The sequence below is a fragment of the Heloderma suspectum genome, chromosome 2, assembly GCF_057233095.1.
Source record: "Heloderma suspectum isolate Gila_16-S chromosome 2, 16-S_ref, whole genome shotgun sequence".
NCBI classification, from domain to species: domain Eukaryota; kingdom Metazoa; phylum Chordata; class Lepidosauria; order Squamata; family Helodermatidae; genus Heloderma; species Heloderma suspectum.
The window spans coordinates 216,305,380-216,316,619 of NC_139459.1; the positions used below are offsets into that span (position 1 = coordinate 216,305,380).

The window sequence follows — 11,240 nt, forward strand, 5'->3', positions numbered from 1 at the left end:
AGAAAGAAAAAAGATGACATGCCCTCAGCAAATGTTAGACTCTCCACATTATTAGATCTGAATGTGAAATTGACTTCCAGTCCTGGAAAGCAATATGCTGGTTTTAGTAACATGTATAGGAGGAAGCAAAAAAATAAATAAAAATTAACTACTCACTTTTCATGTTTCAAAAGCTGTATGTCAAAAGGTGAGTAGGGCTGCTGTTGGGATAAAAATAGGTTTTAAAAGATTCAGAAATGGAGCTCAGTAGCCCTTTGGATCACAGCCTACTACACATTTAGAAAATAAGAGAAAGGGACACAGACACGGACACACAAGGGGGACTGGAAATGGGAAGATGGATCAACAGCGAAGTTTATACTTTCCAAGACTTTACCAAACTATCATTTTGAAGTCACAAATGCCAGGAGAAATATTGCTCCCTTTATCTCCTTCAGTCCAAAGTTTCTATCAGTTGTAATTTCTTAGGGACACAAATTTCACTAGTTGGTGGAGCACAACCTCTCAGAGATCATAGACTTACAGGAAGGAAGGAAATACCTTTTACTGGGACAACCTCTTCGAGTGATACAGGATATGCATTGCATTTCAGCTTCACAAATTTCTTCACAAAGCAGAAGACGGCTTGTTGTGTGTTTGTCCACAAAAAAGAAAAAGCACCCAACTATATCTATTCACCTTTGCATCCCTTCTCTTTCTATGCATAATGGACAATTGAAAATATCTTGACAAGTTTTTTTTTATAATGGTAAGGAATAAAAGAACCTTACCTTTTATATAATAAAAACATTTGTTTTTATTATATACCCACTATATCACGCATACTGCCAAATGATGGTTGTCTATTTGATTATCTTTTCTCCTGTCCCCTTCAGCATTTTTTATATAAGGAATGTATGTAAATATGTGTGTGTGAGCACAATGTGTGTGCAGTTGTTAATGCAGTACAATGCATATGCATCCACAAATGAAAATGAGCTGCAGCAGCTTACACACATATGCCTTGATCCAGAGGTGTGCTCAAGTGTACATGTACATTCATTTCAAAGGATGCAGCCAACCCACCCATGTAAAGGGAATGCAGCATAATTCAGCATTCTCCCGAGATGAATGAGGAAGAGACACTATGCAGGGGAAACTGGGTCTAATACTGTTCCCATGCTCAGATCACTCAAATTGGTCATCTGGATTTTCCGTAATGGGCAAAGAACCAACACAAGTTCTCTGCTACATAAACCAAAATGACAACATTATTTTAATTATCTTTTAAAAGATATATAAATCTATATTTTTATCCATTCGCAGCATGAACGAAAAGCAGTTGAACCAAATATACTGAAATGATGCAACAGACATTTAAACAGTGACGAGAAGCCTTGTTTCTTTCCCCTCAACACATAGTTGCTGATAGCAATTTAACTAGGGGCACGCTGGGGGATTCCAACACATTTAAGAGCCATACATTCTGGTAGGTCCCAATCAGACACATCAGTTCCCTTCTTTGCTATTTTATCCAGAGTCTATGCAATTCTTTTCACTGTTTAACAAAAATGAGTCCCTTCAACCGTTATCACCATGTGACACTTTCATTTGCCTTCTTTCTCAAAATGCAGCTGATGCTGCAGTCAAGGACTGTTAAGGCAGTGGTGATGGAGGGTTTCCAGGAGAACAAAGCTCTTGTGCGCTATGTTTATTACGTGCAGAATTGGTCTGTTTAAATTGTCATTGAGCGTGTGCGTGTGCACATAAACATACTGCTGTGTACGAGTGCGTGCTTGTGGCAGGTTAGAGGCAAGTGGAGTTGCTTCTGTTTCCGTTTTCATGTAAATGCACTTTAATGTAATAATATGTGGATGTCAATGTAATTTGGATTTATGCTTTTCTAGTGAACTCTTGCAACCATAGTGAATAAAGTTATTTATTCTGTTGTCAGTATTGTTGCATCAGGAATCATGGCATAGAACAGTTGCCCTTCTGCTTCTTTCATTTTATTCTGGGGCAGAGTCACAGCTTAATTTGTATCAGGCCTCAGCTCAGACATCCATTTTCTATGCTACGTTTCCAAATCTGAAACAGAAATAGATGACATCACTTCTGAGAAGGTGCAGAAAGTATCTGTATGGTACATATATGTTTCCTTCTGCAGGGCAAATAGCAGCTTCGGGGGGAGGGGGAGAATTAAATCAGGGAAAGGGCTAACCCCATCTGTCTCAGTGCTGCAACTCCGAACAGGAGGTAGTTATAATTTTAAAAAATATTGTGAGATCTTTATTACAGATTTCCTGCATTGCATCTAAATTGAATTTTTGCTAAAATAACAAAAGGTAGCAAAGCCTCATTCTGGCCAAATCATTTATTTTACTGATTTGCAACAATCCTATTTTAGCGGAACGGAGAATTGCTCCAGGTATCATCAAAATTTCCACCATAATGGTTTAGAGAAGACGTAGGATGATTATTTACATATCTGCATCACAATTCTTTTCATAACAGGTCTCCATTTATGGATGCTTTATACAGTACAGTATATGGTAATGGAAAATCTTTTTCTTAATGGCTCTCCTGCATTACCAAATATTCACATAAGGTACAAGCATAACAGAGTCACAAACATGCCATTTAGAATCACCTGTTACCAGAACAGATACTAGACTTCTTCGAAGGCCTTTACCTCCACTAATTCAAAATCTATGTTGACAAACTCGGCCAAGGTCAGTAGGCCCTATGTATTAACAATAGGTCACTGCAGTGTGACCACATTTCTCCAAGAGCTGGTAGAGGGATCACAAATCTAAAGACAAATACATTTAAGAAAAAGGGTGAAGGCCTTTAACCATCAAACATATTTAGTGACAAAACAATATATTCCTAAACATATGTATAGTATATTGCATGAAAAGTCTAGAAATTAGTTTCTGTTGTAGAATTAAGATCCTTAGGATTACTGCATCTCAGATCTAGGTTAAATCTAGATTTTTGTTTATTTTGAGCAGCTGACCATATGGCAGAGTACTATTAGGACAAAATAACAGGCAGATTTTACTGTACAATAGTTGAATATTGAATGTGAATTAGATGGAAGCCAGATGGTGATAGCTTCTGTAAAACCTAAATTAGGAAAGAACACATAAACATCAAGCAAAATAACTTGGAACTCCAGCAATCTCAAAGGGTGGTGGGTTTTTTTGTGGTGTGGTTAAGCATGCATGTTTTGAAGAAATATTTTTGCTAAACTTTAAATACAGCCAGAACTGGATTTTAAACTAGCTAGGTATTGGGTGACCTGGATTCATTTATGGAGCAAAACTTCACAGGATGTTGTTCAGTACGATGAATTTTGAGCCTCTCTACTGCTTTTAGCTGTAACTCTGTTGAAAGTAAAAGTGATTCAAGCTACAACAGAAGGTGAAATATCCACCAAAACAAGGCTGTTATTATGAAGGAACAGTGGTGTTTTCCTCTTGGCCATACACCAACAATGCTGAGTAAGCTTTGTGGAGGCTAACTGGACAGCATCAGAGCCTATCAGTGTCAGAACGCACAAGGGAATAAGCTGCACCCTCACAACAGCACTTGTAAAAGGACAGGATAAAAATGTAATAAATGAGATAAATCACAATTCCCTCCTTACAAATGAGGATCAGAGATTACAACTTGCCCAAGTTCATTTTGAGAACTTACCGATGGAACTGAACCATAGACTACAACTCCTTGATCCAAGCCTGTAACCCAGGAGTGCAGAACCTCTTTTAGCCCGAGGGCTGAATTCAGTTTCAAAGTAGCTGCCAAGGGGCGGTATCCAATGGGGCTCTTATGACCCATATTCTTTTCCACCCTGCCGATTCCATTACTCAAGTGGTTGGTCCCACTGACTGCATTCGCAAGCCGGACCCACAGTTCACACAAGATTTTGCGTTTCCTAGGGGAAGCCCTGAAGCGAGCGGAAACACTAGTTTCTGGGAGGTCTGCTGACCTGCCTCCGTCCAGAAACTAGCGTTTCTGCTCGTTTCAGGTTGTGCAAGCGGTGGGGGTCACAACACAATTGGCGGGGCGGAAGAGAATTGGCAGGGGAGGAAGAGCCCCATTGGATTCTGCCCAAGTATTCACAAAAGAAATCCAGCATGTAAGTATCAGGTAAAGGAACGTTATGGACATATATAGAGACTAGCCATCTTTTCTTTTAGGCCATGAGGTGAACTGGAAAAAATGAATTTGATGGCAACCAATTTGAAGACTATGTAATCTGCATTTGTTTGGAAGGCAGTAACCCCACAGACCTTGGATTAAAAATTACCTGCAAAATTTCCTGCAGGTTTTGTTGGGCAGGTTAGATTTAAAGGCTCCAAAGCCCCAGAAGACAGCTGCCTTATGCAACTCTACAAAATTCACCACTCTGGTCTTGCTTTCTTCCAGTTAACATCTGTAGGGGGAAGACCATTCTGCTGTATTTCTGCAGTTGATGAAAATGAACCACCCACTCCCAGTGTGAACAGAAATACCCTTTTCCACGCAGCAGAATGCACCTTCCACCAGGGAATGTTCAGAACAGTGGCACACACAGAAACACAAGGGATGGGAGTCTTCTAGTCATTCTTATACTTGCAGATGTGAAAAGGGGTGCAAGAGCAAGGTGTGCCTCCAATTTTAATTGGGAAAGTGTGTCCTCAGCAAGGTTTGTTATATTTTTAATCTGCCCTATAAACAATGTTCTTTGGGTGGCTTGTTGTTATTGTTCAGTTGTTAAGTCGTGTTTGACTCTTCGTGACCCCATGGACCGTAGCACGCCAGGCCTTCCTGTCCTCCACTCTCTCCCAGAGTGTGCTCAAGTTTGTGTTCATTGCATCGGTGATGCTATCTAACCATCTCATCCTCTGCCGTCCCCTTCTCCTTTTGCCTTCAATCTTTCCCAGCATCAGGGTCTTTTCTAGTGAGTCTCTCTTCACATTAGGTGGCCAAAATATTTGTGCTTCAGCATCTGTCCTTCCAATGAACAGTCAGGGTTGATTTCCTTTAGGATTGATGATTTGACCTCCTTGCAGTCCAGGGGACTCTTAAGAGTCTTTGGGTGGCTTACAAAACACTAACTACAGTGCATGCACATGTAGCTTCTTCTGGCCAACATGTTGATTAGCGAAGGCCGAGCCTCAAAGTTGAGTCTACCAATGGTAAGAATTATTTCCATGTTGCCCTGCCTTGGTTTTGACAAACAAGTTTCCCAAGCTTATAGTTCAACCCAGTGGTCAACAGCATTTTTGCTACTGAACGCTTTGGCATCAGAAATTATGACAAGCATAGTGAGACAGACCCAGATCTACAAAATAAGTATTATCCTGTGCTGCAACAGGATAGGTGTGCTGTAACACTTTTCCTTCAACTGTCTCCTACATCTTCTGTGACAACCCTCCCGCATTCCCCCCCTCTACTTCCCATTTTCTCCCCCTGCACACCCAGAACCTATTTTCAGGCCACCTCCGCCCTGTTTCAGTGTCTACACCCCAGATCAGCATTACCCCTATCCCAAAAGAATGAACACTCCTGTCTTCACAGCTGCTACCACATCTAGATATAATCTTGGATGCTGACTACACAGGCACATAAAAAGAAGGGGACAGGGAAACAGTCCGTTACAAATTGAACAAATACAAATTGAACAAAAAAGAGTCACATTAACTCTGGATCAGAATTTTTAGAAGTCAAGACAAACCATTTTGCCTTCAATATTTAGTAGCTGATTTGCTTTATATGAAGAGAACCTGTTAGATATGCAAATATGGCCACAATGCAAAACAAAATTTAGAAGTTCTTATGAATTTATTTACACAATTTTTAAAGTACACAAATACAGTGGTAATACAAATGAGGTGTTCCGAGATATTTGTTACCAGTACACAGGTTTATAGAGACATTCTAACTATATTTTCAGTAGGTGATGGTGGGATTCAACTATAATGGAAGGGCAAGAACTGCCCACAACCAAGTACAAGTTGAGAAATTTGCATCAGTCAACTTTTTAAGTATAGTACAGCAATTGAAGGTTCCAGATATATAGAGAGAAGAGGCTGCCTTTAGAAGTCTCTAACATTACATCATTGACCACAAGTATTTACAAAGAAAGCACACAGAAGTGTAGAACTGTACAAATGGAAGTGCACATGCCTGAAGAACGAACATCTACAATAACCAAGTGATACAGTTATTCAAAAAATTATCCATGGACCAACATTAAAAACATTCCCATTGCACTCCCCCAATTGTAGGTTGCATCAAATCAAATCCTGAACATACAAATAAGCACTTGGTTAATCATCTAAAGTAGATAAAGAAAAATGACAAGATTGGCCATATCCCCAAATCTACAAAACTAAAAAGGAACTGGCAAAGCTTTGGAACAATAAAAATGTTTGCAAAAAAACAGAAAAGGAAAAACATGGAGTTGCATTAGCCACCAAGTTTCCAAGGAGGCCAGAATCTCACATTTGTTGGTTAATAAGTAGTAACACAACACATTTTAGTATTGCATCTTCATTCCCAAAATGGGACTGCTGTTACTTTGAGTGGTATTTGGTATGATTCACACACCTCCTACTTTCCCAGATTACAAAGGGCTAGATATATTGCTCATGAAAACGAAGGTTCTTCCATATTTTATAGCTGGCACACTCATTTGCTAAGGTAAGTGTTTTGGCCATTATATAAGTATATATCTTCAAGTGAGGGCCAGGTGTTCCAGACTTGCACACTTAAATATTAAAGAATTCAACAAGCTTGAATATTCTCAAGTCTTGGCATCTTGCAGCAGGAACATTTTGTTTATAGCTCTGAGCCTTGGCATAATGCAGCAGACTGTAAGCACTTGCTGTTCTCTGTGTACTCAAGAGAAGCACACCTACTATAACACTGCTCACACTGCAGTGGCAGCGTTCAGATTTTATTGGCATCTGTACCAAAAACCAAGCAGAAACAGTGGAACCTCTCACATGAAGTCCTCTTCTGTGAAAAAAGGAGAACACATATCGTACATTCAAGATTAAAACCTTCCTGAATGGGTTATTTTTGAACTTTGACTTTTGTTCTTCAGTCCATGAAGCATTCTCATCACCTCTACTGGGTACGGTTATTTTTCTCCAAAGTATCTTCTGTTCTTTATTGGACAGTACTAGAGACGAATAAGCATCTAAAAAAATATGTTTCTGCACTGAATGGAACTTTTATTTTAAAAACTGGAAGAACAAGACAGCCAAAAGCAAAATAAACTTGTTTAAAAAAACCCTTGAGAACACCCCTTCTCCTCTGTAGAATGGGACCGTACAAAAGTAAACAGTGTAAAATAAAAGCAGACTTTTCTCATTCATTTACACATTCCCTGCGTGACTTAAGTTTACAAGAAGTTTCAAGTCTTTTTTGTTTTGTTTTAAGCTTCAGGATTGTTCACATTTCTACATAGGTTTGAAATCAGACAAAAGCGACAGTCTTTCTTTTTACAGAAAGAGTTAGCCAATAATCTTTGCAAAATGAATACAAAACTTTCTTAAACCAAGTAAAAGATTTATAGTTACAGTAGAACAATAAAAAGGGGGTAAAGGCTGCCGCCTGTGGAGGGAGAACAGAAATGGCTATTAAATAACAGGCGGTTAATGCTGTAAACCATCTCCTCCTTTTCCAGCCCTGTTGCTAGAGTTCACATAAGGTTATCAGGTTTCTGGCCAAAGCTTCTTGTAGTGGCAGCTGCTGGATTCTGTCCATGTTCCTGCGAGTATCATTAGTAAGTGGCAAGGAGAGATCCAATTGTGATATTTTCTTCTGCTCTAGTTTAGGGTAGTTTTGCTAGTAAAAGCCATTGGTAACATAGGAGATCAGCCATGCATTATCTGCCCCTCAATGGCAACATTTCACCGATGCACAGCAGACTGGAGAACGCTGGTCGTCGCCAGAGCAGGAATCTACTGAAGCCAAGGAACAGGGTATCAGTACTGGCCCACACCTACTGAAACGGCATACAAATGGATCCATTAAAGTAGTCTCAGCCATTTCCCGTAAATATAGCCGAGAAGATGCATCCATTTCAGAAGGATGAAGTGAGAATGCACGAATCTACGTTCCAACAGAATTAACGTTGCACCCACCTGTAGCGCCCATGGCATTTCCCTTCTGCATTAAAAGTAAGGCAAAAAAGGCACCTCATGAGAAATAGTATGAAGAATGACAGAAAAAAGCACATGCTAGCAAAAAAGAATAGACTGATGACTCAGGTGAGCTCTTGAATCAGTATTGAAACTCAAATCAAGAGGCAAGGGGAGAAATGCAAGTGTTACCTAAAAGATCATTGTCTTTAGCAGCGATACTGTTTTGAATATGTTCTACAATATCCTTTCCATAGCAAATGCCATGTTAAGCAAGTCCCCGTGAACTCTGCAATCAGAAATTTGTGCCAAATCTGGCTCTGCTGGTTGCCAATTCCTACTAAGATGCTGAAAGTGACAAGGATTAGATGATCTCTATGCTCAAATAGTCGTAGCCTGAGTCTTAGCCTTAGTCAAATGAATAGCTGAGTGTAGGAACAATTTCAGAGTAATTTCCTTCCTCTGTTACAAGGCTGCGTTGCATTCCCAATGTATCCAACACATAGATTATGTGCCACCAAGCCATCCACAAATTCTGTGGAGGCCCTCCAGTTTCTCAGTTCAAGATGAAAGCTGAGGCTTGCTTCATATGAACTAGACTAAAATTTGCCTCCACCTCCTCTCTTAAAGTAGATGTCCAAGAAGGAAAATCATTATTCACCATTTCAATAAATTACTGTGAAGCAGCGCAATGGCATCATGCACTTTGCTGCTCTCATAAGAAGTCCCCTTGTTTGCAATCGCAAAATAAAGCTTTGGTGGCTAGGGGACAAAGATTTGGCCAACGTGGGTGCATCTGGAGGGCAGCTTGCACAAAGCTGAGGGTGGGCAGAAAGGAGTTTCAAAGCATCCATCCCACCGAGCTCAATCCTTTCTACAGCAGTCCCAACTCCATAGTGAGGCAAGAGCAAGACTACAGCAGCTCAAGCTATGCTAGTCATATTTGTGCAATATCTGAAATGACAAAAAGCCTGCTTACATTGTTTCAATTCCATATGAGCATACTGGGACTGCCCTTTTGATGCAGAGTTCACAGGGACCTGGTCTTAAGTCCAATGGCAGTAGCAACTACGTTTTGACATGCAACAAGAGGTTAATTATTACAGACAAGGACCTTGATAGTAGATTGGATCCTGGAGTTCTCCCCTCAAAACTTCCAGTTTTCAAATAGGAATTGTGCTTAAAAGCAGGCAGCTCAATTCTTCTAGTTGTAATTTACATATAGCTTTGACTATTACCCACTTCATATTAGCCCCCAATTTCTATTTTCTTCCCACTGAAAAGACATATAGAAGTAGCTAGCTGAAAGTCAGTTGGCTGAATGCTTGGCAATCTACTAACTGCACGCAGTGTATCCCATCCCTGTGCTCATTTTCTCCAGAGCATAGAGCATGACATGCAGGCTTCCTACATCCTTGTTGTGGCCCTGCCCTTGTTATTAGGATGGTCTTCTCAGACAAGGAAGCATCCACTTAGCACAGCCCAGTGTGAACTCTGCATTCAAGTTGGTTTGGAAGAAGAATCCTGACATTCTGAGTGGTTGGATTATCCAGATGATCTGATCCATCTGGATAATCAGTTTGCTAATGTAATTAACAAAGTAAAGGGCTGTGGAGTAAGACAAACACAAAAGCAGCAGGGAGAAGAGAAATAAGAGGGATTCTGCACCAATAGGCGAGATTAGTGTAATATGGAGCTTTATCAATGGCAAGGAGATGGGAGAGCAACCAGTAACAGAATCTAAGCAACAAGACATATCAATCTGACTGAAAAAGCAAAAGGAACAGCTTGGAAAATACTTAGATTGGCAACAAGCTACAGATTGCCCCCACACACTTCATTTTGCTCTAGTGAAGCCCTATCTACTGTCAAGACAAAAAGAAAGATCAACTGGTAAGCTTTAGCACTGTTGCTATCACAGGCATTCATTCATTTTCTACCAACACAGGTGTTTAGGAATATCCTCTAAAGAGTCCAGCTTCATTATCAATTTTGAAAATGTTTTTTTAATCTTTGGCTGCTTGTGAGAAAGGGAAAAGAATAAAAGGCTGCATTAATGTTCTGTTCTACCCATTCCAAGAGGGAATCATACTTAAATTAGGCAATAAAAACCATCCTAGTGTAACTTTTCACATTGCTTGGACTTGTGGATGATTGTTTTATTGGCTTATCTAGTAATAAGTTATTTCAAGGTTTATAGCTGTAAGAGAATGGCTGATCTGATTATTGTATAAGATGTGATGATTCTGTGTGATAGCGATCATTTTTTAACTTATGGCCTCCCTTGGGAAAATGGACTTGCTTGAAGTGCTTGGAGGTATGTCGTTTAATGTTCAAGTTCGGCAACAACATCCCTTGCAATGCTAGTAACCTGTGGGTGGCAAACATGTAGAACTCTTGTGATGCAGTTAGCAGAACTTTTGGTCCTTCTCCTTCCTACTTGGGCTGCTCAATCTATGTATTTGCAGCAAAACAGACCTGTGGCTAAACAGTGCACCTATTTTCTCTTACAGGGAGATGATCTCTGTGTAAGAAAAAATGTCTTATGAAGCACCCGAAGTGTTCCATTACCACACTAAGTTACCCTGCGCGTTGGTGGCAATATATACCACCTGGTTTCTCTTATGAACACACAGGCGGAGCCCTTCTAGTGAAGTACTGAAAGCTTTCAAAATATTTTTAAAAAATAATTTGAAGCACACCTCATGCGACGTCATCTGCAACGCAGAAGGAAATAAAGTGCAGAATTAACATGAAAAGCCCCCCAATTTGAAGTCCCCACCCACCAAGCTGGTGTCTAGCGAGAAGGGACTCACCCAGTGCTGCTTTCCAACGATAAGGAGACGAGCAGCTACTTGCCATGGTGTTCGAAGGGAATGCTATTCTGAGGTGGGGGGGAAAAGACAGCCATTTGTAACAATTCCACTGCCCAATATGTAATTTCAAACTAAGATTTTAACCGGAGGTGCTCTTAATCTGGAACGGTGCTCATTTCAGATGCCTCACAGACGGTGGTCCACTGATTAAAGGCTCCCCCACCACCCCCAAAGTTGAGAAATACATGGCTTGATGGAATATACTTTTGACAAGTGATATATGAAGAAGGGCGGCTTTAGCAAC

At 40.2% G+C, this 11,240-nt stretch overlaps 1 protein-coding gene across 4 annotated transcripts in view; it reads right to left on the minus strand.

Annotated features, from left to right (window-relative positions):
* Window positions 1-5,792: 5,792 nt before the first annotated feature.
* The window catches only part of CSNK1D (casein kinase 1 delta), a 33,189-nt gene continuing 27,741 nt past the window's right edge, over window positions 5,793-11,240 (minus strand). Inside the window, exons 9-10 of one of the 4 annotated variants that reach the window (XM_084837911.1) lie at window positions 10,937-11,004; window positions 5,793-7,940 (exon numbers count right to left, since the gene is read on the minus strand). In XM_084837911.1, coding sequence (XP_084694037.1) covers window positions 10,972-11,004 — 33 coding nt within the window. In that variant the 3' untranslated portion in view covers window positions 5,793-7,940; window positions 10,937-10,971. Of the gene's footprint in view, window positions 7,944-10,936; window positions 11,005-11,240 lie in introns of all 4 variants that reach the window. The other 3 variants (XM_084837912.1, XM_084837910.1, XM_084837914.1) reach the window with 3 other exon arrangements.